At 38.6% G+C, this 22451-nt stretch overlaps 1 protein-coding gene and 1 pseudogene across 1 annotated transcript; both read right to left on the bottom strand.

Moving 5' to 3' along the window:
• Window positions 1-667: 667 nt before the first annotated feature.
• Window positions 668-15716, bottom strand: LOC121709778 (intelectin-like). The gene is given in 8 exon segments (XM_042093379.1): window positions 668-1153; window positions 1811-1914; window positions 2113-2233; window positions 2355-2513; window positions 2830-3077; window positions 3213-3362; window positions 3597-3653; window positions 15694-15716. Coding segments are annotated over 8 exon segments (999 nt in total). The 5' UTR covers window positions 15701-15716; the 3' UTR covers window positions 668-1000.
• Window positions 6576-15745, bottom strand: LOC121709777 (annotated as a pseudogene).
• Window positions 15746-22451: the final 6706 nt, after the last annotated feature.

Below are 22451 nucleotides of genomic sequence, written 5' to 3'. Positions count from 1 at the left end.
AAGACTCAAAAAAAATAAGGACTTGGACTCGGCTTTGGTGAGACTCGACTTGGACTTACAGTACTTGAGACATTTCTGTCTGGACTTGGGACTTTACTTGGACTTCAGTGTTAAAACTTGAGACTTGTGACTTGCCAAACAGTGACTTTGTCCCACTTCTGATACAGTTAAGACAGGCCCTGTTTTGGTAAGGAATCATTGATCTGATTCACATGACGGTGTCCTCCCAGATTAACATTATCAAACTAAAATAACCTTAAACCCAAACACACAAAACAAATGTAATAGCAAGCAAGTTACATTTCTTGGGCAACCAACATTCTTAAATCAAACTGACTAAAAAAATAAAAGTCAAATTGAACTGTAGGAAAGAAATATTAGCTTGTGACCTTGCAAAACCTCATTTGATGACCTGAGGAAAGTCCACATGCTGCTCAAAAGTGGTAAAGCTAGCTTAATTTGTTTAACCAACAATTCACATAGGATATCTATTTGGTGAAAGTATCCTTGTACAACTGGCTATAGCTAACTCAGTATAAAACCTATATTAGCTACATATTTAATAGGCTCATTCAACTAGATCCAGCATTGCACAGATCTGGCTCAACAAATCAAAAATATATATGACAATATTAGACAACACAAAATATCAACATAAAATCTCCAAGTATTATTCATACCTCAAGATTGAACATAGCAGTAGATACCAGTAAAATGTCAGGTGAAAATACCAATGCACAACAGAAAGATATATAGTACAGGGAATGGCAATCTTGACCTTCAATGATATTTCAAAATAACTTTTGCCCGTAATAAGTAGCTTTTCTCAGCTATCCACTAGGCCTCTATAAAAACACATTTTATAACATTGAGCAAAGATTTGCCAGTTTACCATTGATGGTATTTAATGCAGTAAATCCAACACATGGCAGTGAAAATGTTTATTCCTAATATTGCGTCTGCCACAGGTCATCTGTGGACCCTCAGTGTGATCTTAAACTCAGCGGTAGAAGAGCAGCACAGCAGCTTCAGTCATCTCTCTGGATGCACTCCAGTCTCTTCCTGTTCCATAACCATCCCAGTCAAAGCTTGTGAAGTCCCCACACTGACGAGGAGCACCTTCAGGGAAGTGTCCCCCTCCACCAATGCAATACTGTAAAATAAATAAAGGGTTACTAATAATGATAAAATGCTTAAACTGCAACTGTGACAGATATAGCAGATTCTGGCCTCACAAAGTTGGATGTGGTATACCATTTACTATGCACATTCATACATCAATGCTGGAGGCTGCCATACAAGGCATCAACCTGCACATTAAGAGCTGATTGGGGTCCGGTGTTGTGTTCAAGGACACTTTGACAATGTCAGAGGGAATCAAAATGAAACCAGCAACCTTATGGTTGGTGAAGCACTCCTCTACCTCCTGAGCCATTTCTGCCACATGGTATTTGACAGGTAATGCATGGTAAATGCACCCTTGCCACTATCTATTTGTTGCAATTCCAAACATTAATTTCAAGGACTCACAAAATGTTAAAGCCATGTCTGGCCCTACAACAATGCAAACCACTAATTTCCAAGATAGTGAGTTTCATTAAGTTGTCATATAAATTAATTAAAAAAAAAAAACACAATCTTTCACCACATTCAAGATTATCTCACATGGTGTCAAGTGAGACTATAAGCAGATATGGTGCATTCTGCAAGATCCGTGTAATAGTTGTCATAAGTTGTCATAGAAATTAATTAATCAAGTGAGCCATCTTTCTAGAAATGTCAGGAGAAGTTGTGCTGTGGTCATCCTTACATGTTCAGTGTGGCACCCAGTGGGTCTGACTCCAGAACACATGGCCATGGCTGCCCTCTCATTGTTGAACACTCTGAAGGTGACGTAGCCAGGAATTAATTCATCTGGGAAAATAAAAGCATTACATTAACATCCATGACATTTAAGAATGTATAAATTGGCATTGTATGAGTTGTAGCCTACTTTACTCTATTTTGTGAAATGCTACAATTACAACAGCTGCATTCAATATAGACACCTTGACTATTATTACATGGGTACTGTAAACTTGTAAACAATAAATAAACAAAATCGTTTCATACTTCTAACATTTGGGCCATAAAAGTTCCTTGTAGTGGCAGCATTTCCATAATCATACACCACAGGAATAGATGGTCCATTGTTGGTGCCACACGCTCCAATATTATACCTCACAGGGTAACGCTGAAAACCAAAGGTGATGAAAGACAGACGTTTAAGTAAAGAATGTTAAATAACTTTGTATGTGTCTTGATGTCTATGTGAGCACAGGTGTGTGTGAACATATCTGTGGTGTTTCATGCACCTTGAAGAGGTGGTAGAGGTTTCCTCCATAGAGATTCAGAAAGCTTGTCTCTGTGTGGTATCGCAGGATGGGAGCAATGGTCCAGTGTTGCAGTGGAATATTGTTAGGAACATGCCAAACAGACACATCTTGTGCTATGATATCATAGTAGCCAGGATTCTGTAAAGGACAGATAAGTAAATCTGTATATCCAAATGAGTGAAATAAAATGGAACAAATTACCCACATTTTCTAATAATTTAGCAGTATGTTTATTGGTTCATGACATGGAGGGTGGCTCCCAGGGACAAAAAGCTTCTGTTCCTTATCAGCATATATGCATACGTTTCATGTGTCCTGGTGTTCCAGTGTCCTGGAAATCATCGACCGAATGTCATCAATCAATAAAAATACTGATGAATTATCAACATTTATCATTTTTAACTCTTATAGCTCATACAGACGGCAACTAACTAGAGGTTACTATTCATTATACCTTGTAGTCATCACATGTTGCACCCTCTGCAGTCCCAAAGGTGTTCATGTTGGCCCATGTACCCTCTCCATCAGGGCGGTTGGGATTGCTTCCCTGCTCGCTGGACCATCGGTCCCCCACAGTGCATTTCCCATACATGTTGTTCTTGTGCACACTGGCTACCAGTGTCCATCCACCACCTGCTGTGGTCATGTCACAGTAGGTCTAGTACACAACCCCACTGGAGGTGGTGAGGTAATACAGACCATCTGAAATGAAATCATGCAAAAACAATTAATACCCTTATATTGAAATACCTAATCTGTAAAGGTGCACATTGACTTGAGGATACAGCTTATAGCTCAGGTAGAAGGTGAATTTTTAGCACAAAATAAAGGGCTTGCCTTCTTGGACACCATATTTCTGTTGAATATCTCTGCAGCTACGTCCAACAAGGTTAAATTTGTTCATAATTTTCTGCAGTTCATGATTTGTGTTGCTCCTGATATTGATTCCACGGGAATTTGGATTCTCAAGGTAATAGAAAGCTCCACCTGCCACAATAGAAATGACATGTGATCACTGTTGGTCAGCACTCTGTGTTCAATAAGTAGGCTATGTTATATTCCACCAATCTGTGAGCAGGATATTTACATGTATAACAAACAAAAACACTGTCATAGTCAGAAATCAGACACTGAATTATACATCAGCATAAAAACTGGGACACACTTTCTCTTTCTCACAGTTTACTCAACAAGTTCAATGAGCTTTTCAAACTTGCTTACCTGGACGACACTCGACGGGCTGTGATGACGGTGTAAGCCATATCAACAGAAGAATACCTTGCAACATGTTTGTGAGAAAAATAAAATGTCCAAGAGAAGGGAAGCTCGCTGTAAGATTGACAACAGTGTTGTTTGCTGCAATGTTTCCAAGGTTAGCAAAGCAAAAAGGACAATGAGAGACTATGAAGTAAAATTTTGGTCTGAGGCATTTTATACTTTGTGGTTAGCTACAAAAAAAATCTCAGGAGCTATTAAAGCAAGACAATCTGATAAGTAATATTCCTTATCAAATAATATTCCTTATCAAATATTTGATAAGGAAATAATAAACACACACTTACACGTGCACACACACGTCACAAATTGTTTTGTATTTGTGTGTCGCTTTGGACAAAGGCGTCTGCCAAATCCATAACCATAAATAGCCATAAACAAACTCAGGAGCAAGTAGTCTTTGAGCCAGACCCCCTAATTTTGGTCAATCGGTACAATTCAAAGGGAATAAGTGTCATAGTCATTTTTAAAAAGGTATACCACTCTAGAATTAGAAAATGTGTGATAGCATTGAAATTTGGGTAGCTTGTTGTGTTTTATCATGTCCATTGTATGTCCATGGAGGAATATCTTACAGGTGAATGGGCCAAAAAATGTAACAAATGGATATCCCCACAAAACTTCCACCCCTCACTGCTCCCCGATCGCCGCTGTAGGGCCTCGGGCTTGTAACCGGGGGGTTGCCCGCTCGATGCCCGACCATTAGGAACGGCTAAAGTGCCGATGAACAAGGCAGTCACTGTGTGTTCACTGTGTATGTTCACTAATTCACGGATGGGATAAATGCAGAGACCAAATTCCTTGTATACACAAGTATACTTGGCCGAGAAACCTGATTTACATTTTACATTTCACAATTATTAAACCTGAACACTGGATAAAGTCAGGTTCTTTTTTGTTTTTGTTTTTCCTTTTGGACATAATTAGAGTGAAGTGTTATTACAGTGGGTGTTTTAGCCATTAAAGAAAATCTACAGTATCATCGCCATATTCTCTGAACCAGAAATCTCCACTTCAATTGATATACTCATATGAGGAGATTATAGAGGAGGTTGTTTATATATGATTTGTGATGTATGGAAAGTAAGCAAAAGGTATGGAATATAACATGGGGTTTTAGCAAATGTATGAAGACGTTATCAAAAATACAGTGTATTAGGAATAACATTTCACTCATATGTCACCAAAATGAAAAACAAAAAGAAGAATTTTGAATTTGACTTCATCCAATGTTGTCAAATGTACTTGAAATGTATGCAAAGTATTGCATATTTCCTTAGATAATGGTTCATTTACATATGTATACATACTATTTAAAAACACTTCCAATGCAAAAAATTTTTTGGCATAATGTAAATATTCAGCTGCAGAAGTTTTGTGGGGATATCTATTAGGTAATTTTTATCCTATTCATCTGTAATATATCTCCTTATAAGCATAATAAACATAAACAGGGTGATGACACAAAAAGCTACTACCAATGTAATGCTATTACTTATTTTCTAACTCTAGGGTAGTATACCTTTGCCAAAAGCCACTATGAAACTTATTCCCCTCAAAAGGTACCAACCAACCCTTCTGGCTCAAGGACTAAAGGACTCAAAACATGTGAGCAATTAAAGCAAGATAGTCTGGTATGAAGTCAAAACAATGCCATAAAGATTGTGTGCCCATGAAAAGATATTCACATGTGTAATAGAGTTTTGTCTTCGAGGATATGATTTGCACAAGTGTAGAGCCATTATGTAGCTGTGGAATTAATTTGTCTGTGTGCAAAAAAAAATGTGTACCTGCAGAAATACAGTATTTTAGTTTGAATGTGTGTGGAACAGCTTTATAGCTACAGGCAATAAAGGAACGTATGTCTTTGAGCATACAATTAGGCAGCAATTGGGAGAAGTGTGACATCTATCTTTTGTGTGCAAACTGGATCTACAAAGCTACAAAATATTTTACAGACACAAATTTTGGAAGTGTTTTGTCTTTATGGCATTGTTTTTCCTCCATAGTCTGGTGTCAGTAAGTAATTAAAGGAAAAGGAAGTTATAAACACAAATGCATGTGCATGTGAGCACACACACACACACACACACACACACACACACCTTCACGTGTCAAAAAATATCCATTCATTTACAAAGGTCACCATTCCTTATTAATTTCTGTCTTCATTTTGTTATTTTTTTTATTCTTTCTATTGTGACGCAGGACCCTCACTGGTTGAGTACATGCTCTGCTTACCACATCAACAGGCCTACAGTAGCTCATTTCTGTTAGGGATAGTCAAGGAAAGTCCACATGCTCCTCAAAAGTGGTAAAGCTAGCTTAATTTGTTTTACCAACAAGTCAAGATAGGATATCTATTTGGTCAAAGTATCCTTGTACAACCGGCTATAGCTAACTCAGTATAAAACCTATTAGCTACATATTTAATAGGCGCATTCAACTAGATGCAGCGTTGTACAGATCTGGCTCAACATTATGCATACTGAGTTGAACACAATGCATGCTGGTTAGAAATGTTGTCCAACTTCCTTTTGCAGGACAGGAAATCACAAGGGGACAATAAGCCCAATATTGAAGATCTGAAAACTTTGGTTTGATTTTTTCATTCAATTGTTTATTCCAAATGTAAAAACATAAAATATATATATATAACAATATTAGATTACACAAAATATCAACAAAAAATCCCCATCTATTATTCATACCTCAAGATTGAACATAGCAGTAGATACCAGTAAAATGTCAGGTGAAATACCAATGCACAACAGAAAGATATATAGTACAGGGAATGGCAATCTTGACCTTCAATGATATTTCAAAATAACTTTTGCCCGTAATAAGTAGCTTTTCTCAGCTATCCACTAGGCCTCTATAAAAACACATTTTATAGCATTGATCAAAGATGAGCAAAGATTTGCCAATTTACCACCGGTGTTATTTAATGCAGCAAAACCAACACATGGCAGTGAAAATGTTGCATCCCACTTTTTATTCCTAATATTGCGTCTGCCACAGGTCATCCGTGGACCCTCAGTGTGATCTTAAACTCAGCGGTAGAAGAGTAGCACAGCAGCTTCAGTCATCTCTCTGGATGCACTCCAGTCTCTTCCTGTTCCATAACCATCCCAGTCAAAGCTTGTGAAGTCCCCACACTGACGAGGAGCACCTCCAGGGAAGTGTCCCCCACCACCAATGCAATACTGTAAAATAAATAAAGGGTTACTAATAATGATAAAATGCTTAAACTGCAACTGTGACAGATATAGCAGCTTCAAATTGGCTGGCCTCACAGAGTTGGATGTGGTATACCATTTACTATGCACATTCATCATTGGTGGAGGCTGCCATACAAGCCATCAACCTGCACATTAAGAGCTGATTAGGGTCCGGTGTTGTGTTTAAGGACATTTTGACAAGGTCAGAGGGAATCAGATTGAAACTGAAGCACTCCTCTACCTCCTGAGCCATCGCTGCCCTATGGGTATATCACAGGTGTTGCATGGCAAATGCAGCCTTGTAACTATCTATTTGTTCCAATTCCAGACATTAATTTCAAGGACTCCTCAGTCTTGTACTCTTCACAAAATGATGCCTTACATTTCCGATTCCCGACAGGGCGAACAGGACTTGCTTTATCCTGAAGGGACTTATTTTCCGATAATGACTGGCATTCTCTCTATTACACGGCTACATGCCAAAACAAAACAAAAATAACCACCACATGATATGACTCTACATTTATTTGTTTGTTAGGCTACCGTTTCATCGTGGCATTTGCTGAGAAACAAATAATTTGCAACACATGCTGAACTTCAATCAAACATTCTTTAGAACACAGCTGATCAACTGTCTGCTTTCACTTTTGAATAAAGTTCCATTGCAAGAAGTGACTATATGCAGAGTGATATGAAAGACATGAATAAGAAGCACAAAACCTCTTGACAGCGGTCTGTTATACTAAAGGAATATAGCTCCTTTAGCAATGGCCAGTAATATCAAACCTCCTAACGTTGGGAAGGCCCAGAGCCATATAAAGGTAACTGAATGGAGCATTCTGCAAGATCCGTGTAATAATTGTCATAAGTTGTCATAGAAACTAATTAATCAAGTGAGCCATCTTTCTAGAAATGTCAGGAGAAGTTGTGCTGTGGTCATCCTTACATGTTCAGTGTTGCACCCAGTGGGTCTGACTCCAGAACACATGGCCATGGCTGCCCTCTCACGGTTGAACACTCTGAAGGTGACGTAGCCAGGAAAGAATTCATCTGGGAAAATAAAAGCATTGCATTATGATTGATAACCTGAATGTATACACAGACAACGTATTTACACTTTATTCTGTTTTGTGAAATATTACAATTAAAAAATAAATATAGACGTCTTAAGTTGACTATCGTTCAGTTATTTTATGGGTACTGTATACTGGAGTAAACTTAAACAATAAATAAAAAAATGATTCATACTTCTAATATTTGGGCCATAAAAGTTCCTTGTAGTGGCAGCATTTCCATAATCATATACCACAGGAGTGGATGGCCCATTGTTGGTGCCACACGCTCCAATGTTATACCTCACAGGGTAACGCTAAAAAACATAGCTGATAAAAGACCGACATTTAAGTAAAGAATGTTAAATAACTTTGTATGTGTCTTGATGTCTATGTGAGCACAGGTGTGTGTGAACATATCTGTGGTGTTTCATGCACCTTGAAGAGGTGGTAGAGGTTTCCTCCATAGAGATTCAGAAAGCTTGTCTCTGTGTGGTATCGCAGGATGGGAGCAATGGTCCAGTGTTGCAGTGGAATATTGTTAGGAACATGCCAAACAGACACATCTTGTGCTATGATATCATAGTAGCCAGGATTCTGTAAAGGACAGATAAGTAAATCTGTATATCCAAATGAGTGAAATAAAATGGAATAAATTATCCTTCTAATAATAATAATTCTTGAGTTGAAGAGTTCTGATCCTCTAAACCAAAGCCTCTAAACGCCACCTCTGTCAAAAATGAGAGTGAATCACCCCACATAGTATACTGTACGTTAATCAAATAATTTGGTTTCAAAACCCACTAAATACCACTTTCTTCCTGGTCTGAAATGTCAATTTGTATAGGCAAAAAGCTATAGTACGGAGCCCTAGAGGGGTCATCGCAAAATGTTTTGCATGTTGAGAGAATGTGCGCTAGTTTTACTACATTGTGCGCTCGTTTTACTAAATTGTGCTCTCGTTTAACTAAAGTGTGCTCTCGTTTAACTATATTGTGCACTCGTTTTACTAAATCGTACGCTCGTTTTACTAAATTGTGCGCTCGATTTACTATAGTGTGAGCTCATTTTACTAAATTGAGCTCTCATTTTAAGCATAGTAAAACGAGGGCACAATTTATTAAACAAGTGCACTATTTACTAAAACGAGCGCACGATTTACTAAAACGAGGGCACGATTTATTAAAACGAGAGCACAATTTGTGAACATGGTTATAGAACATTGTGTGCACAATCTACTTAAACGTGGCCACAATTTGTAAAACGTGCACTCAATATTGTCTTGACACATGTAAACATGAGCACGTTATAGTATATTCGAGATCTCGATCTACTGAAACGCACCCACGAATAATTAAAACGTGGGCTCGAAGAAATTAAATTGTGTGCACAAAAACGTAGTGTGGTTTCAAAGGGTATCCCCGGGAATGACGTCGGGAGGTGTGTCGCTTGTAGTGACGTAGAGGGAATCTCATTGATTGCAGTGCACCTGGATATAGCCCCGTTAGGTAGGCTGTAGGTGGGAGAGCAGATGATTGTGTGTGTTTGCACAGGCCCCTTGCCATCATCGTCGAGCTGAATGTTTGCCGAAGTTTTGAGTGTTAGTAGCCTGAGAAGCTGAGCATCGTGAACGCCACTGTTTATGCTTCCCTTTTTATAGTCCGTATCAAAGCTTATCTCGTTGTCTGCATCATTGGTGTGCGGGTGGGTTATATGGTGAGGCCCATCGGGCACTAGAGGGAACCTTTTCTGTATTGGGTGGGTATTAGGCTACTACTAATACGCAGCAGGGCTTTGAACCGGTTCAAGGAATGAAAACGAAAACCGGGAACTTTTTGTATTTTACAGGGAACAGAAACGAAACCGGAAACGTTATTATTTTTTATGTTCTGGAACAGGAACACTTATTTAAAAATAATGGTAACCGGTTAATACCGGTTTTATTTCGTTCCTCAAAGTTTTCGTTGCCTAATTAACTAAAAAAAAAAAGTAATTATTTTCCTGGACACGTTACCATGACGGCTGAGGTTCACTTCCTGTGTGACATCACATCAGACATTCGTTGGCTGAATGGAGAGAGAGCGGTGGATTAAGCGGTGGATAAAGTCTCCACTCCACATCTTAAATAAGAAGTAAATTACGATCCATCGTTAATGCAAGACAAAACAAAAGACTTGTTACGGTATGAGTAGGCCTACTGGATGGCCTTCCCCCCCCCGACAGTTGGAATTTGTTGTTGCCCGAGTGGCATAAACACGTGTCTTAATAATGTCGTTACGTTTGTGTGGAAATTTTCTCTTTTAACAATAAACTACACATTTGAAATAATTGTAGGCCTATTTAATTATTATTATTCATAATAATATAATTATTATTATTTAATAATGGTTGTAATATTATTACATTTGGTTTAAGCTGGATGAGAAAGATGTGACATAATTCTATAGCATTAAACAGCTGACAGGAAAGAAATTAACCATTCCGGGAACAGTATTTTTTTGTTCTAACCAGTTCGAGAACGTCAATTTATTGGTGGAACTCATAACCGGAAACCTTATAATTCCGTTTCTGTTCGGAACGAACCGATTGGGAAAAAAATCGGTTCAAAGCCCTGATACGCAGTAGTGGTGTGCGATACTGTAAAATTTGGTTTCGATCCGATACCAATTAAATATAGGGCCAGTATTGTCGATACCGATACCAATACTGATATTTGTAACTAAAAGCAGTTTATATACTTTTATGTAGGGGCCGAACAGTGTGTTATGATTTATGACATGAATAAAACATCAATATGCTAATGATTTTATGATTCCAATTTCAGCAACGAAACATTGCAAAGCGGGCATGCAAGATGTGAAAGGAATGGTTTGCTTGACTGTAGGCTAGCCCTTGGTGAACCAGGAACAATGCATTTTGAACAAATTGAGAGATATTGGAAGTGAACTGGAATTAAAGTATCGATCCCATCACACTGGTATCGATCCGATACCAATACCAATGTTGGTATCGATACTATCGATATTTGGATCGATATGCCCACCCCTAATACGCAGTAGCCTATTTGTACCAACAGTAGGTCTACGTGTTGTAATTGTTTGGGAGCTTGTCGCTGTGATGTGCTTCGATTGCCTTCTAGACCTCACAGTTAAGTCAACAATCCAGGAGATAGTAGAAACCGGTCATTACAACAGAGCCCGAGTAGCCTTTGTAGCCTAGTAGAATTTCCCCATTATGGGTCTCCATAGCTGGCGGTTGACACCACAGGTGCCCCTGCTACAAAGAGTAGAAGTCCGCTATAAACCATGACCACCTAAAGGCTTTAATTAGCTGCCTACTTTTATCATCACATTACCAATATGAACTGTTACAGACAGCTGTAGGCCTAGTCCATGTCAAGGTAACACGAAGTTGCCACCACAGCACAGCGAGCGGTGAGAAAATGTCGGGAATTACTAAATGTGAGTACGAAATACATATTTCGAGAGCTCAATTTAGGCCTACAACGGGGTCACGTTGTATTAATTCGAGGGCTCAATTAAAGGAAAACGTGCTCACAAATTATCACGACCAGAAAAAATATCACTTAAAGTGAGCTCTCCCGGTCCTGATAAAAAATTTTAATTTAAAAGAAAAGTTGTCAGACGGATTTAGAGGGTTTTGCATCTGAAATCTTCAGATATAGGAATGCATACGTTGGAGCGCCAACAATGGACAGAATTTAACTAAATGTGGCTTGCTGAGTGTAACATTCCTGAAAATGTTATAATGATCCTACATGCAGAATTTTGAGAGGTTGGCGAGATATTGTGAGTATATCTGATAAGTGATAATTTAGCAGTATGTTTATTGGTTCATGACATGGAGGGTGGCTCCCAGGGACAAAAAGCTTCTGTTCCTTATCAGCATATATGCATACGTTTCATGTGTCCTGGTGTTCCAGTGTCCTGGAAATCATCGACCGAATGTCATCAATCAATAAAAATACTGATGAATTATCAACATTTATCATTTTTAACTCTTATAGCTCATACAGACGGCAACTAACTAGAGGTTACTATTCATTATACCTTGTAGTCATCACATGTTGCACCCTCTGCAGTCCCAAAGGTGTTCATGTTGGCCCATGTACCCTCTCCATCAGGGCGGTTGGGATTGCTTCCCTGCTCGCTGGACCATCGGTCCCCCACAGTGCATTTCCCATACATGTTGTTCTTGTGCACACTGGCTACCAGTGTCCATCCACCACCTGCTGTGGTCATGTCACAGTAGGTCTAGTACACAACCCCACTGGAGGTGGTGAGGTAATACAGACCATCTGAAATGAAATCATGCAAAAACAATTAATACCCTTATATTGAAATACCTAATCTGTAAAGGTGCACATTGACTTGAGGATACAGCTTATAGCTCAGGTAGAAGGTGAATTTTTAGCACAAAATAAAGGGCTTGCCTTCTTGAACACCATATTTCTGTTGAATATCTCTGCAGCTACGTCCAACAAGGTTACATTTGTTCATAATTTTCTGCAGTTCATGATTTGTGTTGCTCCTGCTGATATTGATTCCACGGGAATTTGGATTCTCAAGGTAATAGAAAGCTCCACCTGCCACAATAGAAATGACATGTGATCACTGTTGGTCAGCACTCTGTTCAATAAGTATGTTATATTCCACCAATCTGTGAGCAGGATATTTACATATGGAACAAACAAAAACACTGTCATAGTCAGAAATTTGACACTGAATTATACATCAGCATAAAAACTGGGACACACTTTCTCTTTCTCACAGTTTGCTCAACAAGTTCAATGAGCTTTTTAAGCTTACTTACCTGGACGACACTTGACGGGCTGTGATGACAGTGTAAGCCATATCAACAGAAGAATACCTTGCAACATGTTTGTGAGAAAAACAAAATGTCCAAGAGAATAACTATGTATAAATGTAATTACAGTAGGCCTATGTACATTTGTAAATAAATAGAAAACTATGGGTGAGAGGGATAAATTAATTTTATTTAATCGTAAAAGTAAATTGCATTAAATTAAATTGCAATTAAAAATCTTTCCAGTAGGCTTTAATGTCACGCAAAAAGTACAACCAAAGCTGAGCTTGATCAACTACAACGTCTAAAGAACCAGAACTTCAGTGTAGTTTTTTGCTGGGTCCCAGGCCATGTTGGTCTGAGGGGAAATGAGAAAGCGGACAGTGCTGCTAAGCAAGCCCTCAATGAAGAAGTCACAGAATCTCAAATCCGTGCCCCAGACCTTAAACCTATACTGAACTCTTACATCACAGATAAGTGGCAATCTGAATGGGATTAATGTACCAACATCAAGCAAGGAATGTGAATTTTGGCACGTTTTCATGATCCACTGGGTCGTTATGGGCCACACAAAATACGGTGTTGCTAAAATTACTCCTATTGTGGCTATTAGAGACATGCGTTCATGAGTATTCAGCTACATTTAATGAGTTAAGTAAAATACATTCACACACAAAAAAAAACATCACTAATGTTGTGGACAATCCTAAACAGACATAAGGTCTTTATAGAGCAAATCCATGTAGATTATTTGTCAAATAAACCAGTAAAACAGAATTAGGGGATGGAATATATAACATTCTCATAGCTCATATTTTTAAAATAAATCAGTGAAAAAGTATCCTGACAAACAAGCAGCATTTGAATTCCTTAGTCATATTTCATCATTTCAATTCTTCTAGGTTACCTGATAGCCCAGTTTGAGAGGTGCAAGACACGTGACATTATTTATTTTTGCAGCCAATCACTGCTGTTGTTTTATTTTATTAATTTGATCTTAGTCATAGAAGCTAAATTCAAAGGCAGGCCACAGGTAAAATCCAACGAACCGCATTCACCCCGCAAGCCAGTTGAATAGCCCTCTCCTAGAGCTTTTGTGGTATTGCCACTGCTCCAACACTGAAAGGCACTGTTAGAATGCTTGGATCAAGCCAGGTTCAGCATAGCGTATGCCACTGTCTGCTCACGTTGCTGACCGGACCAGGGCAAGCACACTTTTGCAGTTCCCGCCGGAAATGCAGTCTAGTTCTTAAAAAGGTATACCACTCTAGAATTTGAAAATATGTGATAGCATTGCATTTGGGGTAGCGTTTTGTGTTTTATCATGTCCATTGTATGTCTATGGAGGAATATCTTACAGGTGAATGGGCTAAAAAATGTAACAAATAGATATCCCAACAAAACTTCCACCCCTCACTGCTCCCCGATCGCTGCTGTAGCCAGGTAGCTCACTGCTCCGGGTTAGTGTGTGCTTCACCTCACTGTGTGTTCACTGTGTGCTCTGTATGTTCACTAATTTAAGGATGGGATAAATGCAGAGACCAAATTCCTTGGGGGCAGTCGTGGCCTACTGGTTCGGGCCTCGGGCTTGTAACCGGAGGTGCCGGCTCGATCCCCGACCAGTAGGAACGGCTGAAGTGCCCATGAACAAGGCAGTCACTGTGTGTTCACTGTGTGCTCCGTGTGTTCACTAATTCAGAGATGGGATAAATGCAGAGACCAAATTCCTTATATACGCAAGTATACTTGGCCGAGAAACCTGATTTACATTAACATTTCACATTTTACAATTATTAAGCCTTAACACTGGATAAAGTCAGGTTCTTCTTTTTGTTTTTCCTTTTGGACATAATTAGAGGGAAGTGTTATTACAGTGGGTGTTTTAGCCATTAAAGAAAATCTAAAGTAGGCTATCATCGCCATATTCTCTGAACCAGAAATCTCCACTTCAATTGATATACTCATATGAGGATGTTATAGAGGAGGTTGTTTATATATGATTTTAGGAATAACATTTTCCTCAAATATGTCACCAAAATGAAAAACAAAAAGAAGAATTTTGAATCTGACTTCATCTAATGTTGTCAAATGTACTTGAAATGTATGCAAATTATTGCATATTTCATTAGATAATGGATCATTTACATATGTGTACATACTATTTAAAAACACTTCCAATACAAACAAATGTTGGCCTAATGTAAATATTCAGCTGCAGAAGTTTTGTGGGGATATCTATTAGTTAATTTTTATCCTATTCATCTGTAATATATCTCCTTATAAGCATAATAAACATAAACAGGGTGATGACACAAAAAGCTACTACCAATGTAATGCTATTACTTATTTTCTAACTCTAGGGTAGTATACCTTGCCAAAAGCCAGTATGAAACTTATTTCCCTCAGATGGTACCAACCAACCCCTCTGGCTCAAGGACTAAAGGACTACAAACATGTGAGCAATTAAAGCAAGATAGTCTGGTATGAAGTCAAAACAACGCCATAAAGATTGTGTGCCCGTGAAAAGATATTCACGTGTAATAGAGTTTTGTCTTCGAGGATATGATTTGCACAAGTGTAGAACCGTTATGTAGCTGTGAAATTAATTTGTCTGTGTGCAAAAAAAATGCGTACCTGCAGAAATACAGTATTTTGTGCACTTGTGAAAAACATTTGTCCACAGGGATTTAGTTTGAATGTGTGTGGAACAGCTTTATAGCTACAGGCAATAAGTAAGGGATAATTTATAGAACGCCGGTCATTACTGGGAAAATAAATCCCGACAGGGCGAACCGGACTTGTTCCGCCCTGAAGGGACTTATTTTCACAGTAATGACCGGCGTTCTATACATTATCCCGCTTATTATACGGCTACTTGCCAAAACGAAATAATAAACTCCCCACGATATGACTTTAGCCTACATAACCTAGCCTATTTGTTACCGTTCATCGTGGCATTTGCTGAGAAACAAATAGTCACGCTGCTGAACTTGAATCAAACATTCTTTAGAACACAGCTGATCAACCGTTTGCTTTCACGTCTGAATGAAGTTCCAGTCCTTGCGTAGTGATATGAAAGACGTAACAGAAGCACAAAACCCGTTGCCATTGACAGCGGTAATTATATGTTTGCAGCGGTAATTACATGAATTTATTTACTGCTAGAACTTTGGGAAATCCCATTCAAGTCAATGGAGCGTTCTACTAGCATTGTGAAGAGCCGTATAATAAAGGAACTTGTATGTCTTTGTGCATACAATTAGGCAGCAATTGGGAGAAGTGTGACATCTATCTTTCATGTGCAAAATTTATCTACGAAGCTACAAAACATTTTTACAGACACAAATTTTGGCAGTGTTTTGTCTTTATGGCATTGTTTTGACTCTAGTCTGGTGTCAGTAAGTAATTAAAGGAAAAGGAAGTTATAAACACACATGCATGTGCACGTGAGCACAGACATACACACACACACACACGTGTCAAAAAATATCCATTCATGTACAAAGGTCACCATTCCTTATTAATTTCTGTCTTCATTTTGTTATTTTTTTAATTCTTGCTATTGTGACGCAGGACCCTCACTGGTTGAGTACATGCTCTCCTTACCACATCAACAGGCCTAGCTCTTTGGCATTTGGGTCAAGAGTGGGGTGGCTTGCAGAGGCCATGAAACTGGTGTCCACTGTGTGCCCGGTAGATCTAAGCCCAGCTTTTTGTTGTTGCAGTTATGGTACATGTTTATTATGACCGCCGCTAGCGAAGCGGTCATATAGGGATTGTCAAAGTTTTTTTTTTTGTTTTTTTCCCTGTCATCTACTTGCTGAATTTTTGGTCAACGATACCCGGGACACCGAACCACCGGGGCACATGAAATTTGGTGGGTATGTAGCCCCACTAGACTTTTACGGAAAAATTTTGTTTCGTCCCCGGGAGCCACTCCCCCCCCGTGCTGGGCCCCCCGAACCGCAAAAAAAGCAGTTTTTCCTAAATAACTACCTGAACCGTGGCACTGAGGATGAAGAATCTTTTATGGTATGTTGGTCTCAAGGGCCTACATCAACCTGGCCCATAATCACTCATTTGTGATTTGCACCCCCACGGTAAAAAATGAAAATGCAATATTATTCTGCTTTAATCGCCCCTATCTTCAGTTAAGATGTTCAGAACTGCACCAAATATTATGTGTATGATTGACCTGGCATTCTCTGGGGGTATGCCAAGTTTCGTAGAATTTCATCCATGGGGGGGGTTCTAAAAAAAATTAGGTTATGTGTACATTAAGTGACTGTACACTCATTGGCCTGTAGATGGCGGTGCACACATATACACATGCACACACACACAGGCACCCACATACTATCGGTATTAGAACGGCCGATACATAATTACAAATTCAGTAGGATTAAAAGAAAGCCAAAATAAATATTCATCATGGCTGCATTTCCAGTATTGGCGATAAGTAGTCGTTTGTCCACTAGGTGGCGCATCGTTACAGTGAGACGTAATTTTGTTGGAAGTTAAAAGTGGGTTGGAAAAACAATGGACACTTCCTACAAGGACTGTAGTTAACCGCAGAGAACGTCTAATAAGGATAGGACGATGTTCACATGAAATGTAATTCCCATTTCTTCTTGAAGCCGAAATAAATCTGAGGATGTTTATCGGACATGCTTGGTTTTTACTGCAGGTACGTTAATCTTATAATATCAATAAGGACCTAGGTAATGTTACCGTTACCGTTGGTTGTGAATTTTATTACAACTTTTCGCCACGATATGGCAGTTTAAGTCCGCTTGATACTGTAAGGCGTAAGCCATTGGTTTCCAAAGGAGATTTTATTTGTGTTGCCAGCATAGCCTATTGACAATTTATGTTGTAATAAATAGGCCTACCTTATAAGCCTGTAGCTTAGGGAAGCTAACAGCTTTCTATTAGGATCTAGTTTGTTAGTTACAGTTTTGTCATAACTCCCTGATGCATTTTTGCATTTAGAATAGCCAGAGCGTGGATATCTCAATCGGAAAATTAAACAATCGGGTGCCTATGGACTAGGCTGGGTGAACCCAGCCTGATCTGCCCGCTATTTATTTTCTGATTGAGCTTGGTCTGGTGAAAGCCAGACTAGCCATGGACCTCAGTTACACAATGCAAGGGAACATGAATCAGCCTATATTTGCACGAACAATAACGGACAACAGCTCTTTAACTTTGGCCCGTTAAAATGTGTATGAACAGTCTAGCGACGCATTTCATCAAGGCCCATTTGGACATGTCAGTTATTTGCACCACTGGTTAGATGTAAAACAGCATTTCGTTTCAGACTACTGTTACTTAATTTGTGCATTAACAATAACGTTTCAGACTACTGTTACTTAATTTGTGCATTGACAATAAAGTATTACATGAACTAAAGATGACTAAAATCTTATGTAGAAGAAGAATCATTCACAAAAAAATCCATCCATCCAAAAATGACCTTTGTTTTTGATAGCTGTTGAAAACGGCATGGAACTGACAGAGATGTTTTTGTTAATAAATAAATAAATAAATAAATAAATAAAATTATGCTGATACCTTTTGCCCTACTTGTGATTGTTTAGAGATTTTAAAGGTTTTATAACAATGCTACATCTTCTTTGGCTATTCTACAATCTATTCACCTTTTCAGCACCAGTAGGCTACTTTCTGTGCAGCCGCACACACACTCAGGCATGCCAAACAAGCATACACAAAAGTTTCAAGAGTGGGGGAACGGATGTACAGGACTGAGCGGTGGTCATATTTTGTACCGCTATGCGGTACATCTAGTTACTCTACAAACTGGCCACTGTTCTGTCAATGATACGCTACATTGAACATGCACATTTGTACACGTCCATTGAACACTGTTCACTGCTTCACTAAAGGGAAGAGGAGAGATAGACTTCTCTGCATAGTCTGTCTGCCTCTCCACCTTTTTCCATGTTTGTGTACTGACTGTCCACTGGCTTACTGTTTTTACTGCTACACTGTAAACAGACAACAGATTGTCTGTTTATCCACAGACATCTTAAAAGCAGGTGGTAAAAAGCTGGTCAGGTGCCATAAAATTGAAAAGCAGGTGGTTAAAACTGGTCAGGTGCCATAAAACATATCTAAGGAGGAAGTGTGAATTTGGCCGTGGATGTTTGCAATTCACAGCCAGGGGGCGTGTTTCCCAAAACTATAACTGCTAACCTATATACTGTAGCTGTTAGCAACTTAGTTGGTTGGCAATGGGAAATTGCATTGCAACCAGCAAAGTTGGTAAGTTGTAGCAACTATGATTTTGGGAAAAGCGCCCCAGATCAAGATCATCTGCAGCTGCACTATAATACCTCAGCACATGCAGTGAGAATGAATGTGGGGAATGTGGACAGGCCATCACGGGTGAGAGAGTGAGAGGCATTTCCTCCTTAGATAAGATTCTGTATGGATGATAAAAAAAAAATCCCCCTTCCCAGTCAACCATGTTGAATTTCCTGATGAGGTTTAATGGCATACGATTTTGTTGTACTGTATAATGTGATTTGTTTTCCTATGCTGGGACCTTGCCCTTGATTTGGGCCTTCTTTGACCTCACTTGGAACTCTGAATCTTCAAAACCTGTGGACATTCTTTTCAGTTTTTGGACTGGATTGCATAGATACATACAGTAGTGGTATACTTGAACTGGCAGTTTGTTTTGTTTTGTCTTGTTTCGTCCTGTTTGGTGTTTGTCTGTTCATGAATGTAATACAGAAAATCTTTAAAATAAGATTCTTAATTTTTTTTTTAAAAAAAACATGTTGAATTTCCTAAAAACATTTCTACCTGAACTATAGTGACCTGGCATTGCAGATGAGAATGTATTATGAGAACATGCAACAGATCACCAGTTCAGCAGTAGCAGATTTTAAGTGGAACCCCTGTTACAGTTCTTTTCAAATGCTTACACACTAATCACAATTTTCTAAACATGTCTTCCAAACATCATAACCCCACACCAAATCTGCAAAACCATACACTAATTCTCAGTGTTTGACTCAGTTTTCACATGTTGCAAAACACCACACACAATGTTCTACTTAACACACAAAATTCGAACAGGAAGTAACTTGATTTCATTTTTCAAACACAACCCATCAAAATACCACACTAAATCACCAGTGCTTCACTCTCTCTTCACATGTGTAAACACTCATTACTTTACGGAACACCATCCAATCATTGCCTTAGTATAGGCCTATGAATAGATATACTCTATATGTAGGTATGGACCCTTTCAATCTGGCCCTAGAGGATTTCCGGTTGAAATGTTCAGAACCAATGCAGATACTTTGAAAGGAATGTTCTACAAAAAGTCGACTTTGTGTACAGTAAAACTTGTCTTTTTTACTATATTTTTACTACACACACACACACCAAACACACACACACATACACACACACACACATGTACATCTGGTGGTCATTGTATTTTGCTTTGCTTTGTTCTTGTTGGCTGTATTTTCAACAGCAAATTATTTGCGAAAAATCACTATTTTTGGTTTCAATACAGTTTTTTTTCCAAATGCTTACACACTAAATCTTTGCTTGTCACACAATTTTCTAAACATGTCTTCCAAACATCATAACCCCACACCAAATCTGCAAAACCATGCACTAATTCTAAGTGTTTAACTCAGTTTTCAATTGACTAAAACACATTTTGCAAAACACCACACACAATTTTCTAATTAAAATCGAACAGGAAGTAACTTGATTTCATTTTTCAAATACAACCCATCAAAATGCCACACTTATTCACCAGTGCTTCACTCTCTCTCCTCACATGTGTAAACACTCATTACTTTACTGAACACCATCCAATCATTGCCTATAGGCCTATGAGTAGACATACTGTACTCTCTATGTAGGTATGGACCCTCTCAATCGGCTCCTAGAGATTTACGGTTGAAATGTTCAGAACCAATGCAGATACTTTGAAAGGAAGTCCCCCCCACACACACAGACACAGACACACACACACACACATAAACACAGACACACACACTTTTCTTTGGAAAAAGCAAAGTAATCACTCATTTCCGTCTTAGGTAAAATCAGCTTTTTCAGAACTCCATGTACATCTGGTGGTCATTATATTTTGCTTTGCTTTGTTCTTGTTGGCTGTAAAATACTGTATTTGCAACAGCAAATTATTTGCGAAAAAACATTATTTTTGGTTTCAATACAGTAATACTGTGTATTTCAACTTCTCTGTACCGTAACTTTTCACTCTTGTATGGAAATACATAAAGCATATGAAAGACAGAAGAGCGTTAAGTTAACAGTGTGTACATGATGTATCCGAAATGTGACAAAAGTGTTTGTAATGTGAGGTGAATGTTTGCTTTAAAGATGTGTTTTTGACATTTTGAATGTTGTGTGTCATTTTGCTGGAGATTTGAGGCATTTTGCGTGAGCAATTGTGGGTTTTGTGTGTGAAGTTTTGAAAAATAGACTGTCACGGCTGCACGGGCAAAGTATGGCAAGGCAAGGGAATCTTTGAAATACTAGAATCTTTATTCTGGAACACAACCCACATAGATTAATAACCGACAAGGACGGAGAGGAGACAGAGGGTTTACATACACAATGGGTAACAGGGAACAGGTGGACAATGATCAAGGTAAAACAAGAGACAGGTGGAAACCAATATTAAACTAACAGACTAATTAACAGAAAGACAGAGGACTGGACGAGACCAAGAAAACATTAACGGGGAACAGGTGTGGAAACAGAAACGGAGGGAAAACTAACAAGACAGGAAGCACAGACCAAATAAGGAGATGGGGCGGAGACAAAGACTGGTGACAGGTAGGTAAACACAAGGCACATGGGGAACAAACAAAGGAGCACATGGCTGACAGGAACTAAAACACAGGGACAGGAAGTAAACACAGGAGCACATGGCACAGGAGGTAAACAAAGGAGGGACAGGGAACACAGGATCGTTACATAGACACAGAGTTTTGAAAACGTGTGTAAACAATTGTAAAAAAAACTGTAATACAAGATAACCTTACCCTATAAGGGCTATATCATCTCGTTAAACTTTTCTGCCAAAACTGCTAGTGTCTTGTCTTAGTTAATTCATCCTTGTTCTCTACAATAAATCCATAACACAATTCTTTCTCGACACTCCAAAGAGTTAGCTGTCAAAACAGTATGTCAGTATCAGGCTACATCTGATTTATTTGATTGACATTGCATCCCTTGAAAATTATACATTTCTATTTCACTTATCGTAATCTCTATGCAAGATATTATACATTGATCAAATTGGAACAGAAGAGCTTTTAGTTTGGATGAAAACCATGAAATTAAATAGTGAGTAAGTCTTTTAAGTATTTAAGTATTTAAAGTAGTCAGTACATCTGATTTATTTTATTGACATTGCATCCCTTGAAAATTATACATTTTTATTTCACCTAATTTCTACGCAAGATAATATTAATCAAATTGGAACAGTAAAAGAGCTTTTAGTTTGGATGAAAACCATGAAATGAATGCCATCTGCAGCATTAGAAAAAGCAAAGAGGAAAGTTCTGGTGGTTAGTTTTTGCTTAGCTCTGTGCAAGCAAATAGACAAACTTCCTGGAGTATCAGAGTGAGAGGACTTTTCCTCCTTAGATAAGATTCTGTATGGATGATAAAAA

This window comes from Alosa sapidissima, chromosome 5, assembly GCF_018492685.1.
Source record: "Alosa sapidissima isolate fAloSap1 chromosome 5, fAloSap1.pri, whole genome shotgun sequence".
NCBI lineage: Eukaryota > Metazoa > Chordata > Actinopteri > Clupeiformes > Clupeidae > Alosa > Alosa sapidissima.
This window is presented reverse-complemented; position numbering and strand designations above follow the sequence as displayed.